General features: G+C 32.6%; 1 protein-coding gene across 1 annotated transcript in view; it reads left to right on the top strand.

Moving 5' to 3' along the window:
* Positions 1-21,711, top strand: part of LOC125076215 (titin) — a 100,837-nt gene that overhangs the window by 34,173 nt on the left and 44,953 nt on the right. The window contains exons 22-33 of the mRNA XM_047688275.1: positions 4,350-5,281; positions 5,369-8,462; positions 8,787-9,695; positions 10,067-10,116; positions 10,382-10,467; positions 10,547-10,767; positions 11,271-11,345; positions 12,295-12,399; positions 13,440-14,419; positions 14,630-14,690; positions 14,778-14,813; positions 15,623-21,388. Coding sequence (XP_047544231.1) covers positions 4,350-5,281; positions 5,369-8,462; positions 8,787-9,695; positions 10,067-10,116; positions 10,382-10,467; positions 10,547-10,767; positions 11,271-11,345; positions 12,295-12,399; positions 13,440-14,419; positions 14,630-14,690; positions 14,778-14,813; positions 15,623-21,388 — 12,315 coding nt within the window. The remainder of the gene's footprint in view (positions 1-4,349; positions 5,282-5,368; positions 8,463-8,786; positions 9,696-10,066; positions 10,117-10,381; positions 10,468-10,546; positions 10,768-11,270; positions 11,346-12,294; positions 12,400-13,439; positions 14,420-14,629; positions 14,691-14,777; positions 14,814-15,622; positions 21,389-21,711) is intronic.

Raw genomic sequence — 21,711 nt, 5'->3', positions numbered from 1 at the left:
TCGTGCCGCCCACCGTATGGAATATAATGATTACGAATATTAACGAGTGACGGGTCTATCCTCAACAATAATCGCTTCCATTACCATTTGCAAACTGCAATTATGTATACATTGACTATTACAAACGACAAACTTCGACCGCAACAATTATTAAAACCTTTCCTACTTGACATAGGCGAAATAATATGTGCCTTGCCGGCACAACTAAAAACCATTAAACTAAGAATTTTTAAAGTATAGCGGTGCTTGATGGTTTTCTTTCGAGATAACTTGCATATTCTTATAAAAGTAAACGAGGGATTTATGTAAAATAACCTGAACAGCTCTCTCACAATGATTAACTGTCTTAATAAAAAGTAAAATGATTGAAACGTATTGTTCTAAAATCAATAACTAATTATGTTGATGATGTATATTTATAAAAGTCCAAATTTGAAAGATGTTTTTGATAAATAGATTCTTAGTAGGGTACAAAATAAGACAGTAAAAGCGTTGTGGATATAAAACATAATATACATATAAGTCAATGATATCCAACACCAATTACCTATTGTTTATACGTCGTATCATCATTATCATCCTCCTCTTATATCTTGTTCTTCCATAATTCTCTTTCTGACGGCATCCCACAATTAACAATCTTTCACACAATCCATCGTTTCTTTGTTCGCCCCCTATCGCTATGTCCATCCACATCCATGCTCAAGACCTTCCTCACAACATGGTCCTCGTCCTTCCACATAATATGCCCAAACCATGACAGCCGGTTTACACATAGCTTCTCGTTTACCGGTTCCACTTACAAACTTCCTCTTATGTACTCAGTCCTTACTCTATCCATTCGCGTATCCAAGGTAATAGTATCAATTATTATTGATTTACGTATCGTAGACAAGGTTACAGGACCACATACTGATACAATACAGTTTTCACACAATATAAGTTTTATAACGATTGAATATTATCAACACCTTTTTATATTAATTAAATAAAAATAAAAAATGGCATCGGTAAGTAAACGTATAGTGATAGAATAGATTAAATTACACCGGAAATAAAATAAAATAAATATACATAATAGATAATTAATTACAAGAGTTAGAATTAGGGCTGCCAGCTTTTAACAAATATAAACAAAGAATTGTTTTGTCATATTAATAATTATAGTTACACAAAACACTTTTTCGAATGCTTATATTATGATATGCTTTTATTATGAAACCAATTCAACACTTATCCAAATAAAAAACTACCCTATAGTGAAATATTGAAAACCGACTTAGGATGATACGTTATTCTATTATGCATATCCTGTCTAATTGGATTTGTAATCAATAAAACTAATTGAGTTAAATTTAATAATTGCAGTCATTTAAAATTATCATTATATACGATATTAAAATAAGCAGAAAATTCTTATATTTGTCTGAAAACATAGGACATTTTTGTATAGCTCAATTAGATTATACCTATGAGCTGAAACTATATAAAATATTAATATATCATGAAATAGGCATTCTAGACATTTATCGGAAATATAATCAATATTCAGCTAAAAACTATAATGTTTGGGTATAATGTAGTATACAAATAAAAACGGTTGGCAACCCTATCAAAAATATATTTAAATTAATAACTGATACCGTAGTATAAAGTATACTACTATACTGGAATTACTGGATACTGAATTGAATGAAAGATTTCAATTTCATTTGTGATTAATGTGTAATTGACAGTGTGCTTAATTCTTATCAAAAATGTATTGTTTCGGTGAAATTTAAAGTACCCATGAGTATAAATTTATAGACTGTTTTTAAATTGACTTTCTTAGGTAGGTACCTCTTTGAATTTTCTTAACTATATTAAATGTACGTAGTTTCTTTTTCACATGACGTCTTCATTTAGTTCCTCCTTTATATACATCATCATGGAGCCGAATCTTGTATTATGTATCTTATGGCTTAATAGTAGTTAATACCAAAAAAACTTTTTTGCATGTATAACTAAGAATATATTTTATAACATAAAATGGTTGTGACACAATGTTAAGATAAAAATATTTTTTTAAACACACACAAAAGTGAAGACGAATAATTTAATAACATAGTTTTATCATACTAGAGTAGTACTTCATACACAGTACTAGATAATTATTTTCATTATTAACAAACAGCCTATATAGGCATATACCTACCTATATATGTATATACACAGTACAAAAATTTGGTGCATTTAAATTATTCTTTAAACATAATTTTTAATATTTACACAACTTTAGAAATAGACAGATGATTCATTTTGTAATACAAACACTTCACTATCACAATTATTCCATACAAATGGGAGGAAATTTACAAAGAGGTGTAGAATATTTCTAGGAAAAACTATGAGTACCTTTCCATTTTAAAATAAATATATCTTATCATCTTCATTGCAAGTGACACTGATTGACACAATATTGAATAGGCAATTAATTGTATCATTAACTTGCACTATCAAAGTGCTTTGGCAGCAGTTTCATTTGAATTGGCTTCATCCAGTTTTTGAATTCTTGAAGTGTTGCCCACTTCATAGTGACCCTGCATGCTTTAATACAAATATGCAAATCTAATTTAATATATTTTGATGACACAATAAATTTAAAGGGGCTTTTTTAAGACAGGTCAATTTATAATTAAGAGGGTATTATATTTATGGAACTGAGGAGATATGTACTGTGATATATCACCCACCAAACCAAAATACAAAAATATAGAGTTGATAATTTGTTTAGACTTATATTTTTTTACTATTTATATGTACTTTTAGTAGTAGTGGTAATATACTTAAGATCTAAGCTGTTGTGCTTAAATTGTCCCAGTTATGTTTGAGTTTCAAAGTCAAAAGTTGCAACTTTTAAAATATCTATAAATATATTTATCAAATTTTACAATACTCTTACAACAAGATTAATAACTTATTAAAAACAATTATTTTTATTCAATTCTATTATTTAGAATATTATTAGACCATTTGGAGAATTACATTGATTTACATTTCAATTAGGATTAACTCGAAAAAAAGCAAATACAAACACGGCACAATAGTAATTCAAACTCTATTATTGTTGTCTTCTGGTTTGGAGTGTGAGTGAGCCAGTGTAATTACAAGCACAAGGTACATAACACCAATAATAGAATCCAGTAAACAAACTTAAGGACTGTTTTTAGGTTAAAACAGCATACTATCAGATCCATATGAACAAATCTATAAGTTTTAAATCTAAATTAGTATGAAAAGTTTCTATACTTGGTTAAAATATTTATTTCAGAATTGTCTAGTTTATATGTCTGTCAATGTATTTAAAAGAATATCAAGACTTTGAACATTTGCATATCTACCTAATAGAAATTATTTAGCATCTCCTGGGATATACTTAAATAATAAATTAAGTCATAGTGTGACTTTAAATTTACTAAAGCACTCTGTTTTAATTTACTTCTTTGTGTATATTGATATACTCATGCTCGTTGATGAAATCTGTTTGTTTCAGACATTATGTCAAATGTACATATATCCAACCCCTTGTCATACTAAATAAAATCTTAGTCCTTATTTTACTAGACTGATTTGAATAATACAACTGTAACATAAACAGCTATTAAACAAATATATACAACTGACTCTTAACTTAAATTCAGTTAATAATGCCAGATGAGAAAGCTTTTACATGTATGTCATTACATTAATATAGAAAGTTCTTTTGAATGTGCTTTATATTATTTTCTATCAAAGTGGAGATAGTTAAAGATGAGCTCGGCAACAACTCATTAGCATTGTGAGTAGAGTAACAATTATTCGATTAAAATAAATTATTTTTATTAATAAAAATCATGTTTACCACTAGTACTGATCAAAATAACAATTTTCTTATATTTGAGATTAATTATTAGTAAACTATTGTTTTTGTTTAGAGTTATGCAGTTCCCATTAATTATTGTAGATGTACAGTTTACTTATAGTGCAGTTATTGTTACAATATATGAACATATACTAAGAAATACTTAAAATTAAGCATTTTAAATTGTGAATGAAATGAATGTTTCTTTGTTTTTATACCATCCATCTGGTTGTACTGTAACTTTGTTCAGTAGTTTTCAGTCATCATAAGAGTTTGAAGAGGCATTACCAGCCAATAAACTAGTATTGAAAAAATTACAAAGCCTGTGGTATACATTTTTGAGACCGATCTACACTTGGCTTATTTATTTTAATTTTTTATGCACCTTTATTTAATTTTTTATGTTAACAATAAGTAATGTGTGTTTGGAAAAATGGAGTAAATAATAAAATATTTGTAATTTTTACAGAATCAAGAAAAGACGAAACTCGAAAGATTTATGACCAGAAGACAGAGAACTCAATCGAAAAAACAAAAGATTACCAAGATTTAACAAGCAGAGTTGTACATCAATCAACAGAAGAAACGAATATTTTAAAACTACAAAAAATAGTTGATGTACAAACGCGCCAAGTGCCGTGGAGAAAAAAGCCTCAAGATCAGTCAATCGAAACAAAAGCAGAAGATATTTTACAGACAAAACACTGGCGAAAAACACGTGCTGAAGACTCTTCGAAAATTAAAAAAGTAACATCTCAAGATAAAAATATACTATCTGTAGAAAGCGAACAATTAGACACAGATAGAAAAAAAAAGAAAATTGAACACGTTAAAGACGATGCCATTGATATAAAAAAGAAAGAAATTTCATCCACCGAAAATGTTACAAAAGAACCAGTACCATGGACTCAAGAAGGAATTAAATTGCGTCCTACAAAGATAGAAAAAGTGGCCATCCAAAAAGATAAAATAGAAGATGTTAGCTTAAAACAAGTAAGAAAAAGTTCTCTTCAGAAAACTGAAACGCTAATTATAGAAGAGTCCCTAACAGCTGTTGAAGATACGGTAATACTAAAGGTCACAGATTCTGACAAAATACTATCAGAAACAAGTAGTGAAACGCCAATATGGCGTCGCAAAAAGAAACATACTGAAAAAACCGAAACTCAATCGGACGTAGTTGTAGATGAATTTCAAAACCTAACGAAAGTTTATCATGAAGAAGGAAAATCTCTGGAAGTATACCAAAAATCAAAACCAAAGGAAAAATCAATAGAACAACCTAAAGAGGTCACTTGGCGCACTGGCAAGAGAAAACCTATAGAAGAACAAACTAGAGAAGTGATAGATCTAAAACCTATTCGCAAAAATGAGACAATCAGTAAAGAGAAACCTGAAGATGTTCATCTCAGATCTATTTCTAAAATTAAAACAAAAGTTGAAGATCAATTTGATGATAAATTGCTTACAGGCAAGAGAACTAGTGAGGGTGAACACCCTATTGAAGAAGTGGTGCTTAAGCCTGTGCCCAAAACAAAGCCACTTAAAGATGAAGAACTTGTTGAAGGTGTGGTGCTCAAACCTGTGCCAAAATCAATGGGATCTGAAGACGAAGAACAACCACTTATCGTACATCTGAAACCCGCTTCTGAAGAAAAACCTCAAGAAGTTGTACAACCTAAAGAAGTTAAATGGCGCACAGGCAAACAGCGCCCGAAAGACGAACAACCTAAAGAAGAGGTAGTGCTTAAACCTGTGCCGAAAACCAAAGCACCTAAAGAAGAAAAACTTGTTGAAAATGTGACACTCAAGCCTGTACCAAAAACCAAGACACTTGAAGAAGAACATCCAGATGTCGTTCATTTAAAACCTATTGTAAAAGATAAACCGCAAGAACAAGAAAAGCCTCAAGAACTTAAAAGTACAATTGGCAAGCAAAGTCTAAAAGAAGAAATACTCGTTGAAGAAGTGGTGCTAAAGCCTGTGCAAAAAGCAAAGGCACCTAAAGATGAGAAACCGGTTGAAGAAGTGGTGCTAAAGCCTGTGCAAAAAGCAAAGGCACCTAAAGATGAGAAACCGGTTGAAGAAGTTGTACTTAAGCCTGTGGTGAAAACAATGGCACCCGACAAAGAACTTCCGCAAGTTGTTCAATTGAAACCAACTGGTAAAGAAAAACCAAAAGAAGATGAAGAACCTAAAGAAGTTAAATGGCCAACAGGCAAACAGCGACCAAACGAAGTACAACCTGTTGAAGAAGTAGTACTCAAACCTGTGCCGAAAACAAAGGCACCCGAAGAAGAACTCCCGCAGGTTGTCCAATTAAAACCCACTGTTAAAGAAAAACCAAAAGAAGACGAGGAGCCTAAAGAAGTTAAATGGCCAACAGGCAAACAGCGACCAAAAGAAGTGCAACCTGTTGAAGAAGTAGTACTCAAACCTGTGCCGAAAACAAAGGCACCCGAAGAAGAACTCCCGCAGGTTGTCCAATTAAAACCCACTGTTAAAGAAAAACCAAAAGAAGACGAGGAGCCTAAAGAAGTTAAATGGCCAACAGGCAAACAGCGACCAAAAGAAGTGCAACCTGTTGAAGAAGTAGTACTCAAACCTGTGCCGAAAACAAAGGCACCCGAAGAAGAACTCCCGCAGGTTGTCCAATTAAAACCCACTGTTAAACAAAAACCAAAAGAAGATGAAGAACCTAAAGAAGTAAAATGGCCAACAGGCAAACAGCGACCAAAAGAAGTACAACCTGTTGAAGAAGTAGTACTCAAACCTGTGCCGAAAACAAAGGCACCCGAAGAAGAACTCCCGCAAGTTGTCCAATTAAAACCCGCTGTTAAAGAAAAACCAAAAGAAGACGAGGAGCCTAAAGAAGTTAAATGGCCAACAGGCAAACAGCGACCAAAAGAAGTGCAACCTGTTGAAGAAGTAGTACTCAAACCTGTGCCGAAAACAAAGGCACCCGAAGAAGAACTCCCGCAGGTTGTCCAATTAAAACCCACTGTTAAAGAAAAACCAAAAGAAGACGAGGAGCCTAAAGAAGTTAAATGGCCAACAGGCAAACAGCGACCAAAAGAAGTGCAACCTGTTGAAGAAGTAGTACTCAAACCTGTGCCGAAAACAAAGGCACCCGAAGAAGAACTCCCGCAGGTTGTCCAATTAAAACCCACTGTTAAAGAAAAACCAAAAGAAGACGAGGAGCCTAAAGAAGTTAAATGGCCAACAGGCAAACAGCGACCAAAAGAAGTGCAACCTGTTGAAGAAGTAGTACTCAAACCTGTGCCGAAAACAAAGGCACCCGAAGAAGAACTCCCGCAGGTTGTCCAATTAAAACCCACTGTTAAACAAAAACCAAAAGAAGATGAAGAACCTAAAGAAGTAAAATGGCCAACAGGCAAACAGCGACCAAAAGAAGTACAACCTGTTGAAGAAGTAGTACTCAAACCTGTGCCGAAAACAAAGGCACCCGAAGAAGAACTCCCGCAGGTTGTCCAATTAAAACCCACTGTTAAACAAAAACCAAAAGAAGATGAAGAACCTAAAGAAGTAAAATGGCCAACAGGCAAACAGCGACCAAAAGAAGTGCAACCTGTTGAAGAAGTAGTACTCAAACCTGTGCCGAAAACAAAGGCACCCGAAGAAGAACTCCCGCAAGTTGTCCAATTAAAACCTATTGTTAAAGAAAAACCAAAAGAAGATGAAGAACCTAAAGAAGTTAAATGGCCAACAGGCAAACAGCGACCAAAAGAAGCGCAACCTGTTGAAGAAGTAGTACTCAAACCTGTGCCGAAAACAAAGGCACCCGAAGAAGAACTCCCGCAAGTTGTCCAATTAAAACCCACTGTTAGAGAAAAACCAAAAGAAGACGAGGAGCCTAAAGAAGTTAAATGGCAAACAGGCAAACAGCGACCAAAAGAAGTGCAACCTGTTGAAGAAGTAGTACTCAAACCTGTGCCGAAAACAAAGGCACCCGAAGAAGAACTCCCGCAAGTTGTCCAATTAAAACCTATTGTTAAAGAAAAACCAAAAGAAGATGAAGAACCTAAAGAAGTTAAATGGCCAACAGGCAAACAGCGACCAAAAGAAGCGCAACCTGTTGAAGAAGTAGTACTCAAACCTGTGCCGGAAACAAAGGCACCCGAAGAAGAACTCCCGCAGGTTGTCCAATTAAAACCCACTGTTAAAGAAAAACCAAAAGAAGACGAGGAGCCTAAAGAAGTTAAATGGCCAACAGGCAAACAGCGACCAAAAGAAGTGCAACCTGTTGAAGAAGTAGTACTCAAACCTGTGCCGAAAACAAAGGCACCCGAAGAAGAACTCAAGCAAGTTGTCCAATTAAAACCCACTGTTAAAGAAAAACCAAAAGAAGATGAAGAACCTAAAGAAGTAAAATGGCCAACAGGCAAACAGCGACCAAAAGAAGAACCTCAAGTCGAAGAAATGGCGCTCAGGCCAGTGCCAAAACAGAAGATTCTTAAAGACAAACCAGCAGAAAAAACTATAAGCGAAGTTAAAAGTAAACATCAAGAAAAAACAGTAATTGAACAATTTGATACAGACACAAATGTTGAAGAAAGTAAAGGTACGGTAGTCTTTAAGTACTTATTGAGTCATTCATAATATTTTTTTAACAGATGCATGGCAGAATATTTCATATAAGTTAATTTTATTTTCCATGTTTATCATCTCTTATGGTATTCATTTAACCTAGCTTTTAAATATATATTCGTGTAGATAAATATTATTGAAATTGTATATACTTAAATTGATTTTGTGTCTAATGTATTATACGTACGGTAAGTTTATTGTAGTATTGTTCTCGTAAAAATAACCCTTAAAATCACCAACTGGTACGTTAAAAAACTAACCGAAGCAGCATAAGCATTAACAAAGAAATATTTTGCAGAAGTTGGACCTATAATTATTCAACCGATCAAAGCCATAACCCTAAATGAAAACAATGCCTTTGAACTTGAAGTTACATTTCAACCGGAAGAAAATAACCACGTCACTTGGTTCTGTAATAATAAAATACTTAAACAAAGCGACGATTGCTATATAAATATTGAAAATGGAAAATCCACATTAAAAATTATGAATGCAGATAAAAAGAAAGTAGGCAAATATGAAGTAGTAATTGAGAAGGATAATATTGTTTCGAAATCCGCAAGCACTGTTAAATTAGCAAAGTCTAAAGACGAGGAAAACATACAACCTCCCACTTTTATTAAGCCTTTGCAACCAAAGCAAGTTGACGTAGGTGCTGTTGTTTTACTGGAAACAGTGGTACAGTCGAATCCATGTGCTTCATTCCAATGGTTTATTGGTAATAAGGATGTTGTTAGTTATACAAAGGAAAATAAAATTCACTATATATATATAACAAACAAAAACAATATTTCGTGTTTATGCATCGAAAATATGACACAAGATCTTTTTGGAATAATTACATGTAGAGCTGAAAATTTTGGGGGTTCTGTTTCATGTTCGGCTTCACTACTGAAAAGGGAACATACTAAGCAGTCATTAGGCAAACCACCAGAATTTATCGTCAGGTTAAAATCGGCAACAGTGATGGATGGAGATGCAATTCTATTAAACAGCTCTGTTACTGGAGAACCATGTCCTACAGTTGATTGGTATCATAATGAAAAAAAAATCGAGTGGGCTAGAGATGTAACTTTCGGTCGTCAAGAATCGGGATTATGTGAACTATGCATAAAAGAAGCTTTCCCGGAAATGTCGGGCAACTACACTTGCGTAGCTACAAATGAGCTTGGGTCTAGCAGCTGCGAATGTTTTGTAACTGTGGAAGGTAGCAGAACAGTTCTAGTCATCTGAATGCATGTGTAATAAGCACGATCATTGTTAGATTTGCATTTGTAACGCTAATATTAAAATATATGCCATATTGATATATTGCAATTTGAAATTTATATCGAGCTTTTAACTAAGAATTGCAATTATTATGTCATTGTCATTCGATTATAAAAAAAATACATTTAAAACCTTTGTAAGACACATAGGTTTTATTTAAAACAAATGATATAATGGTTGACGAAGCACAAGCTTTATTTGCACTCCAACCGCACTTTACTCGTTTGTTGAGATTTTAGGACAGTAATAATGCAGAGAAAATAAATTAAACAAATAGATATATAATTCAAAAATAATTTCTTTTTTCAGCATACGAATACGTGCCTAGTGTCTCTGAAGAAGACGTTTTAAGTGACGAAGTAAGTAAAGCCTTTAATGTGTTAATAGTAATCTGACAACTCTTTATTTAATTATTAGTGTACTTGTAACGTTACGATACATCCAGGTCACAAAACAATGTATAAATCTAAATCACGATTTCTAACATAAATTTCGAATCGTTTATTGTTTATGGCACAACAATATTTTAAAGCATTTAAAAATTTATTGCATGATTAATTTTAATAAACGAGTCTAGTGTGATGTAAATTATATTAATGTTTAACGATCGTTAAATAATTTCAGAAAACAAGTGACATTGAAGAATTTGCTCCAAAGATTATAAAAGCTTTACCGACGGTCATTTCGACTACGGAAGGGGAGTTGACGAGGTTTGTTGTTTTTTTGAGTAATAAAATACTAGAATGAGTATAGATATTAACTTAACTTGTACTATTTATGTAACGGCAGATTGGAAGCTAAAGCGATCGGTATTCCTAAACCTGAAATAAGATGGTTGAAACAGGGAGTGCAGATTGAGCAATCTCAAGAATATCAAATAGAAGAATTAGACGACGGTACTTCGATTTTGATTATCCCGGAAGTTTACCAAGACGACACCGGTGAAATAACATTCGAAGCCTTTAACGCGTTGGGAGTTACGTCTACTATTGCAGCGCTGTCCGTTGAGAGTAAGCCAAGATGTGAACGCTACATTTTTTATCGTTCAAAGTTCAAATCGTGTGCAGCTTTTAATGACTTTCCTTATTAAATTTGCTTGCTATGTTTTCAGTTTTGATAATTTCAGCGACACGTGAACGATGATTATTTCCAGGAACGATCTACAAATTTATCGAAGGTCAAATAAAAACTGTCCTTGATCCTGGTCTACCTCCCACTTCTTCCTCTTATACCTTATTCTTATTCTTAAATAAAACTATTCAAGATTTACTCTTAACGTTTCTACGACACTTTCTACTTCAATTGAACGACAACTCTTTTTTTATATAATTGTAATGTTATGAATTGTTCACAATATCAATTATGCTTTAAAAGTAGAAAATACTAATAAGTAAACTTAAAATAAATGTAATTATTGTTGCCTTCTGTTTACGAATCGCAAATTTAAAAATACAGTTCAGTTATGTTATTGTTTCAAGTGAAGTACATATTACTATGAATATGTTTTTTTAAGGTGTCGTTGGAACCAGAGATTACAGAAAACCAGAATGGGTAACGCATATGGAGGAATTACAGGCAGCTCTTAAAGGTAAACATTTTTATGATAGATGTACTCGCTGCCAATTTGTATGACTTGTGAGTTAAATGTGTTCCTCTAGGTATTATATTTTATAGTCCTAATGTTAGTATTGCTCAGTATATATTTTACCCAGAGGTTATGAAAAACTACCCGAGACAAAGACTGCTATCCAAAATATATTTCGTTTAATAATGTTCTGCATTCTTATTACTGGTGCTCTCGAGTGGCACCCGTGTTCCATTCAATAATAGTCAGTTCTTTATTACATTATACGTCATCATTTCGTAGATTCGATACGAATCATTTATATTTATTATAATTTATAGAGGATTATTGGTAATTCCACGCAGTCCCGTTAGGAGTAATAGGGGTGACTATTTGCGATCGTTTCACTTCTAGATATTTTTTTTAAATAAATTCTTGAAGTTGCATATTTTGACGTATTTTGAAAAAATCTAAAAAACGTGTTATCTCAAAAATGATTTACTTTTGAATTATACATAATATGGGAGTTATCGCAAATAGTCACTCTTATGACCTCCTGACGCGAATATGTGGAATTGCCAATAATTCTGTATAATTTTCGAACCTGATCAAGTATTGTATAATTGCCGCAAATAGTCAATTATCTAACGAATATCAATTTGCGGAGCTGAGTTTTCCAAAGTTAGGCTAACCTAGGCCAGAGACTAGGTAGACGCGGGCCATGCCACAATGCCACTGACAATTCCACTGATCACCATCACAATCTTTAGTGGACGTGGGTTTTTTATCATTCGTATCCTATTCTCTGTTTTTATTTAATATTGTTTCATTTTAAAATCTTTAAACAAGTACCTACATTTGTAATTTTTAAAATATTATAAGACAAAATACGACAAAAATATATTATTTAATATGTATTGAATAAAAGTTTCGTAATATGATCATTAAATTAGGATAATCATTATCATTGCAGCGAGTCAATCGGTGCCAACTTTTATCCAGCAAATATTGGAGGAACGAGTTCGCGAAGAGGAGTCAGTCACCTTTGAGGCAATTTATAGAGGAAACCCAACACCAGGTAAATCAAATAAACACTTAACTCGCGGACTTACGAGTATGATCATGAATATTATTTAAAATTTGTGGAGTTAAATTTGGTTCCGAACTCCGTTTTTGTCATTAATAATAATAATGATAATGTTTATTACGTGGTTCAACTAGGACAATATAGATCTCAGTGCATAATAAAATATTCATCTAACGAAATTTACTAGTCCTTACTAGCTATCCTAGCTAAGCTAATTCAATAACCTGTATTGAGGATAATCAACTCTCTCCCCGAAAGTTGAAATAGTCGAAATCAAAATATACTTTATTCAAGTAGGCTTTTATAAGCACTTTTGGATCGTCGTTGAACAAACTATATTAAGTAAAGCTACCAGCAGTCGTAATGAAGGTTCTACCGAGAAGAACCGGCAAGAAACTCAGTAGTTAGTCTTTGTCAACATCTAAAAATACAGTCATGTTAGTTAAATACAATTATATATGTATGTTATATATCCTGCCTGGAAGTAAACTAGATTACATTATAAATATCGTCTAGGTTATTACAAAACATATTTTAGGAATAGGATTCACATAAAGTAAAATGTTTGTGGGTAAATAAAATAGAGGAATAATATTGTGTTTAATTTTTTGTTGTTGTATGTGGTTGCGTGAGTGTACGTGCATGTTAATATATGTTCGTGTGGGTGCGTGTGTGTGAGTGTGTGTGAGTATGTATGTGTTAGTTGAAATTAGGTTATAGAAATATTGTATTTTACTATTTCATCGTACGTCTTCATTAGCAGAAACGCAAACACCTTTTTTTTCTTTCACTGAGCTAGCGGGTCAGTGTAAATAATAAAATGAACACAAGTCTGCTTATTATACAAGTAAGGACAAAGGTAATAACCGAATTGTTTAAAGCGTCGTTTGACAAGCAATGTAAGGAATCCTCTTAGGCTAGTATAGATTATTTAAATTTTAACTGTTTTCTGCTAAGAACTCCACAAAGTATTAGTATAATAAAAACTGTTGATATTGTTTATATATATATATATATATATATTGTTTTAGATATCGTTTGGTATAAAGATGACACTGTTATAAACTCCGATGACAATTTCATTATAGAAAACAAAGACAATCGAACAATTTGTAGAATAAGAAAAGCTAAGAAAAGTTTAGAAGGAACGTATAAATGTAAAGCTGTAAGTGACATTGGCATGGCAATAACTAAAGCTAATTTACAAGTATTTGAAAACAAAGAGAATTTTGAAAAAATATCAACTAAGAAAACAAAAATCTTTAAAACAGAAACGACAACAAAAGTGACAAAAGAAGCAGTGTCATCCGTGAGTGCAATTGAATTCACAAAGCCTCTTGAGACAGAACAAAGAGATGAAGAAACTGCCGAAGTTATATTTAGTGAGGCTGATACTATAGAAACTACAGATATTGCTACACTTAAAAACATCGAAGAGAAAACTAAAGTTGAAAATAATGTAACGAAAATATTAGAACCAGTAATTTTTCCACATGAACATTTAATCTCTTCTCAACAACAAAATGAGGAAACAGTACAAAAGTTGGAAAAGACATATGAACCACATAAAGCAGTATTAAAAACAGTCGAAGAAGAATTGAAAGTGTCAGCCGAAATTAATGAGTTGTTAGAAGTGGTTAATGCCAAAGAGTTTGGCCCTGGCGAGTCACCCTTGAGAGAACTAGCTAAAATTGGATTCATGCTAAGAAGAGGTATAACTACAGAAGAGATCGAATGTTTGTATGATTCAAAATACTTCCCTGCACTTCGAGTGCCACAATCACAATCTGCTTTAGTGAATTTGGTTGAACGCCAAGGTCACGGTGCTCTTATAACTGAAGTGCTCACGGAGGAAACGACTCAAAATGAAGATGTCATTGCTGCAAAAGTAGGATTCCGGGCCTTCATGAAGATGGTTGAATTAAAACATGCTGCTGTTGAAGAGGTCATAGCTCACTTGTATCCAGAAGACTTCAAGCCACGTGCCTGGGAACAGAAGGAAGCTCATGAGGTAACTGTCAATAGTTAATTTTTACGTAAATATGGCAATAGTTAAATGAACTTTTTTCTCCACGCATCGCGACGTTTTATTTCATTCGTCTATCTAAATGTCTAGTTATACTTTTTTTATTAATATTAAAAACGCTTATTGAACGGTTTAGAAAGCTGTAAATAGTGTTTCGTATATTTACAGCTTTCTAAAAATAATGTGTCATTTCAGATAATCGAACAATCATCTACTGAAGAACTCGCCCAAACGTCAACAATAAAAGTGATGAAAGGTAAATTTACAAAAAAAAACCATTATAAAACATGTCGTAAAACTTGGTAAGTCATTATTGATGAACGAACAATAAATCTTGTTGCAGATTTAACCCTTACTTCTGATGAAAGTAATAGAGACGGTAAGTTTATAGGATTATCCATAGACATTGTTTTTCTAAACATTTAGAAATTGATTTTAAAGTTTTTATTTATGCTTATGCTTTTATTTCGAACGCTTTACTTACAGGTGTTAAAAACAGCGACTTTAATTCTGTTTTTCGTTTTATATATTAATTTATTTTAATTTTCGTAACAACAGCAATTACCTTTTACAGTTTGCAATGCAAATGCAATGTAACGTTATTATTTATATTGCTTTTTAAGGTGTATTATCCGTAGCTTACGATAAAAATGTTTTAAATAAACCTCATTAACTTCTCATATACAAAAATATTCTTTAAAACAATTTCGCTAGTTTCACATGGTTTTGTGTGATTTTAGCGGAACTTAATTCTACGCTTGTATTACTTAAGTTAATAAATTAAAAATATTGTATTAGAAAATAAGTAGTATTTAGAGTGACGCATAATATCAATACCAGAATTATAATGCTTGTACTCGTACGTATGATATTATCAGTAAAATTGTAAACATATGATATCAGCTTCTAGATTATTGGATGTATTTTATAACGCTTTTATTGGATACTTTAACAAAAATCTAATATAATGTCAATAAGTAGTAGTGTAAGTATATATTTATTGTATAATCAATCACACGTTCACTAAGCGCCATATAAATTCAAAACTTGTAAAACACGTTATTAACAAGGAGCAACATACTCAAAAATAACTTATTAACAAAAGCTTTACGCTGTTGTACATAATGAATTTAATACACTGATGTCTGTGTCACTTTAAACAATATTTACGGTACTGTGTATTCACAGATGTCAGAGCGAAACGCAAAAAATACAAAAAACAAAGAGTAGGTTCAGAAGAAGTAGTTGAAAATACAGAAATTTTGACAAAAGAATTGAAAAACTTACAGCCACAGCAAATAATGGAGCATTTAGAAGTAGATGAGATAGAAATTTTAGATGGTGAAAGCTTTGTTTATTCTTCTGCTGTTCCCACAGATATTTCTGATAATAAAATTGAGATAATACCTGCGAGTGAAGTATCACATATAATAACTGAACAGCAAACACGAAATATTGTGGCGAACGTAAGATTTGACACTAGTTATCCAGTTGTTAGTAATGTTCATAATGCTCATTACAAAGAGGAACCATTACAATTGAATCAAAAACATGTTTTGAAAAACGTAGAAGAAACCTTTAGTGAGTTAGAACCATTAGAGATAACCCAAGTAGAAGTTATTAGCTCCGTTGATGAGTATCGAGCAAGTAAAATAAAAAACGATAATACTGCTCATACAGCTATAGTTCCCGCAGAAACTGTAGTGACAGCTGAGACACTTACAAATATCTCAGCCGTGGATATTGATAAAGAGGAAATACAAAAACAGAACGCAAAGTCGACGATAATTTTACAGGAGGCTTTACACGTCACACATGATACTATGTCAGTGAAAGAAGCACCGTTAAGAGACTCCACAATAAGTAAATCGTTTGCTACACCTTCGGTATCACTTTTTACTGAACTTAACGTTACCGAAATTAATGAAGAATCTAAAGAACAAGAATTGCTCAGTCAAAATACTGATAAACCCGTTACTTCTAAACTTAACTTCAATTTACTGGAATCTGTTGAAGTTGGAGAAGTTTTTATTGAAGACAGGTCTGGTAAATATTATCCTGAATTAATAGTACCGACGGAAATGGCAAAAAAAAATATTTTAGTGTCAAATCAAATTATAACTCAAATTCATGATGTTCAAGAAAAAGAGGGAACCTTGAATGTTCCTAAGGCACCACTTTTACAAGAAGTTAATTTAGATATTACATCTGAAGACAGTATTGTTGTTTCTATGAAAGACATTCATGAAAAAGAAGGTACATTAGAACTTTATGAATCTCCGGTGAGAGCTACAGTAGCAAGCGATTTAGTTTTACATTCAAGTTTGACTAATTATATGACCACACCACATACAAAGGAATCGGATTTTAATGCAGAATTTTTTTCTTCTAAAAAAGCTGAAATAGCCTTTAACGAGCACCAACACAAGTTTAACACCGAAACGAACATTAATGATTCTGAAAATGCTTTACAAACGGATGAAGTTATCATAGGAAATCAAGCACGTGTGACCATATCAGCACTAGATAAAAACACTGTCGAAGAAATTCGAATTCATGAAAGCGAAAAAGAGTTCTTACAAAAAGACGATAAACAAATGGCGACAGCTAATGTTGATATTAGAGCAACAGAATCTATAATCATGTCAGAAACAATAGGAATGTCATCAATGACTGAGTTGGAAATTCCAGATGTAGCAGATGATAAAGTAGCTACGGAAGCTGTTGTTACCGAGAATGCTAAAATTATATTATCACCCTTTGTACACGATCAAGAAACTTTGCAGTCATACACCTCTAAACTTCCCGAAAATATCTCAATATCTTTAATCCCTAATATACCTATTTCTGTTTTAGAAACAAGGTTAACTGATTCTGAAAATAAACTGGAAACTGATAAAATTCCAGAACTTTTAAGCACTAAACCAATATCTACCCATCAACTCAAAACTCCCGTCTCTTTAGAAGTAAACACCGCAGATCAATTGGATTATTTACATCCATTTGTTAGCAGCTATCATAGTGCGCATGAACAAAGAGATCTGCATAAAGAACTAACTGTCTTCCAAACTACAGTTCAAGAGCAATTGCGAAAGTTAGATGATAATCCAATTCATGAAACTCAACCAATAGCTTCCTTTATGCCGAATGAAAGTATAAACGTTGTTGAGACAATATCTAATTGTAACGAGGAAGACCTTGTCGTTCAAAACATTTTTACAGATAAAATTGCCAAAATTAATATTGATATTGAACATAAAGTACCTATAACATCTGAGGTTAATTTAAAGGATTCCCTGAACCAGTTAGATAATTTGAAATTACCACGTGAAGAAGCTGAATTAGTGCATAATCTATTTAATCCGTTAAACATATCTGAAAACAAAATCTTAGATAGTCAAGCTTCTTTAGAAAAGATCATTACACCAGACATGAAATTTGTTAAACCTAAATTAATTTCAGTGGAGGAGAGTCTTAGAGTTACAGAAATAATGCCCAATGAGAAAGAGGAACTTTATGAAAACGCTGAAGCATTTGAATTACCTAGCACAGCTACCGCCGATATCGTTAGTAGACCTGTTGCAATATCTTCAGAGTTATTTGAAAATTTAGCTGTTGGATTTACCGAAAGAGATGTAATTCCAAAATATTCTACAGCTAACATAGAAAATATTGCTCATAAAGAAATATCTGTATCAACTGCTGAATCTATTGAAAGGGAAGGTATTCTTACGTATAATAAACCAAAAACTGTTGAAGCTTTAACAAATATTGATTCTAACCAAGCAGTTATAATAAATCAAGTTCAATCGGAGGCTATTCCGACAACGTTTAAACCACAGTCAGTAGTTGGAGTATCAATTATCCCACATGCAATAACCTCCGAAGCTTTAGTGCATCATGAAATTTTAGTACATTCTTCAGAGAGTATTTTAAAGAAGCAAGAAAGTTCCAACAAAATTAAAGCTTGTGTATCTGTTTCGGCGCTAACAGTTCCAGAGCACGAAGAAAAAGTAACAGCGGAAAAAGAGAAGACCCTTTTAAGTCATATTACGCCCGAAAAACAAAATGTCACTGTAAAATTATCTGAACAACGTGGTGTGGAAACAATAGAAACTTTAGCACAATGCGATAACATTAAAAAATCAGATAACTTTGAAATTCCAAGTAAAACAGCTCTGATTAAAATTGACGACATTTATGGTAAAGCTGCGAGTGTGGAAGAAGCACTAATAATTCAAACAACAACAGACATTACTGATAATATAAAAGAGGCGAAACCAGAAGTTAAAACATTAGAACATTTGAACTTACAACAAACAGAAACTATACCAGCTGAAAGAGAAACATTTATATTTGAAGAAAAGCCTAGAAAATCGGTAGCCTCTTCAAATCTAGTAGAATCACAGGCTTTAATTGAAAGTGCTATAGATGTTCAGGAAAAAGAAACAACATTCAATAAGCTAACTTGTTTACCGGTACAAGATGCTTCAGTTGAATTTATGCAACATAGTGGGATTATAAATACTGAAGTAATTTTATCTAACAAAATAGAGTTTATCGAAAGCGATAAAAAACTTGAAATGCAAATATTAAATACAAATGTTGAAGAACAGAAATCAATTGATGTTACAGAAATATTCCCCAATGAGACTGAAATGTATTTGAAAGAATCATCTAAAGCTATATCACATACGTTGCACCCTACACCAAATATATCAATAATTCCTTCTATTGAGTCCACTGAGACAACAGTGAATGAACAAGAAGGTATGTTATCTTCGTCGGTTGAAACTAAACCACAAAGAGCAGAATATCATCTTACACCGTCACAACATGTAGATATTTCTGAGGAAATTGCAGCAGAAAAGGAGAGTAATTTAACGTTAAGTAATATACCAATGACAACTATTAACGATATTAATTTTAATTCACATCATCATATAAATGTAGAAGTTTGTCAGATATCTGAACTGGAAGAACCTATTAAGACATTAAAACATAAATTCACAAGTGTTAAAGATTTTAGTCTAGAGCCTGCGAAAGCACTTAATGTTTGTGAAATTAAAGCAGAAGAAAGATCTGAAGATTTATCAGTTAATAAAATCATAAAAGAAGAAAAACCACAAGCCAGTTTTGAAATGAGTGGTCATATCGATACCAATGAAATAATACCATTCGAAGTTGAAACTATTTTATCGACATCTAATTTAGATAAAACGGGAAAAATTACCCCTAATATCGAACAATCTGCTCCTTGTGTCACTATTTTTGAAATTGAATCAATTGAGAAAGAAGAAACATTAAACGTTGAAGTACCAGGACACCCTAAGCATGTTGTATCATCGATTGAAACAAAACCCTCTATTGAGGTACATGAAATAATACCCTCTGATTCAGAGTTAAATATGTCACAGAAAAGTATTCCAAAAACAGAAAAATTGTCTTTGCTGATGGAGACACAGCATCACGTCACCGTAATAGATACATTAACAAAAGAAAAGGAAGAATTTCTTAAATCACAAGAAATTTCAGTAAGTAGAGAGCAACAATCTAGTATTCAAACAACTCATCATATTATAACAAGTGAAACTATAGCTAATGAAGATGAAACGAAAATTAATGAATTTTACAAACCCTTGATTGAGACTGCTTTAAAGTCACATATTCTAGAAGAAAGTTTAAACAGAGAAGAACAACAAACGTGTGAAAGTATAGGATTAGTAACACAGTTAAGCGAGCCTCAAACATTAAATGCAAAGGAAGATATAGCAACTTTTAAAGTTGCAGAAAATGCCGAAGTAATAATTCAAGAACAACCAGGCTCGCTGGGTGACTATGAACCAAAAGAAGAGAAAGCTTTACTAACACAAGCGGCTACAAAAGAAGTGATAACTTTAGTCCCACAGATACTGGAAAGTACAAAACTATTAAAAGAAAACAGTGCTGTAGAGACCTGCGTCGATTATGAATTGGAGGTTTATAAAAACTATGTCACGCAAGAAAATATTGCCCATGAACTTTCTGAAAATTTAGTCGTTGAGAAAAATCTGCCTAAGATAGCTGAAAAACAAATATTAGAACTAAGCAGTTTTGAACAGACTGAAATAGTAACTGAAGAAAAGCCGAAAGATTTTAATAAACCAGAATCTGTTAAAACCCAAAAGGCAGACGAAATTGCTATTAATTTCCAAGGAGTAGATGTAACTAAACAAGAGCCTTTAGAGAATGTTAATGATCTCATTAGTACAGTACAACCCAACTTGAAAAAAGCTTCAGTTGATTTAAACTCTCACTTAAGCTTAACAGTTTCTGAAAAGATTTGTGAGGAACCAGTTACAGATATTTTAAATGATGAAGTAAAAGCACTAAAACTTACCGAAGAACTTTTAATTGTCAGACCTGTAGAGCAAACTATAGTTATTGCTGGAGAAAATATCGAAAATATTACCAAGAAACTAAAGGTGGAAGAAAAATCTCTAAAATCCGAACCTATTCAATGCGAACCTTTGAACCAAATAGAATTTTTAATCCATGAAAATGAAGTAGAAACAAACTTTGATAAAATGTCACGCTTAGAAAATGCTTCAATTTCTCTTACACACTTGACACATTTACAATGTACTGAAAATATATCTGAGTCTCTCGTTGATGATTTGTCGATACCTTTAGCTCAGGCACATAATTCGACAGTCAAAACAAATAACATGTCTACTCTAATTGTCACAGAAAACGTTACTTTACAAAACGAATCTGACCTACAAATCACAGAACCAGTCAAACAGAAACTAAAAGCTGTGTTCAATTTATCAAATGAATTAGAAATTACCGACAAAACTTTAGAAGAACACCTCACGCCGTATAACGAAATTAAACCTAAATTACATGATAGCAAAGTGTCTTTTGTAGAAGATGACGCAGACGTTACATCGTTTCAAGACAAATTTAAAATAGGTGAGTAAATTAGCGTTACTACTATTGCAACACATGAGTAAGGTTCCTTTAAATAATATTAATTCAAAACCTACATTATCTTTGCTTGTGTACTTTACTATTCTGACTTGCTTGAAGTCATTTTAAGACATTTATGTATCCGTTATGTCAACATTTTTAGGTTTAGAAGGTCTAATGAGGTGAGACTGTACTGATTATTTATATAATATGTAATCTTCTTTGATTATTTCATTAAATATTATACACTTCTTATGACTCATATCTCAATGTGCACATATATATATCTTACTTCTAAAAGAGCCGTTAGCTGGATTGTAATCCGA

This window comes from Vanessa atalanta, chromosome Z (genome assembly GCF_905147765.1).
Source record: "Vanessa atalanta chromosome Z, ilVanAtal1.2, whole genome shotgun sequence".
NCBI classification, from domain to species: Eukaryota; Metazoa; Arthropoda; class Insecta; order Lepidoptera; family Nymphalidae; genus Vanessa; species Vanessa atalanta.
The sequence above is the reverse complement of the archived record's forward strand: the minus strand, read 5'-3'. Positions and strand labels throughout refer to the sequence as shown.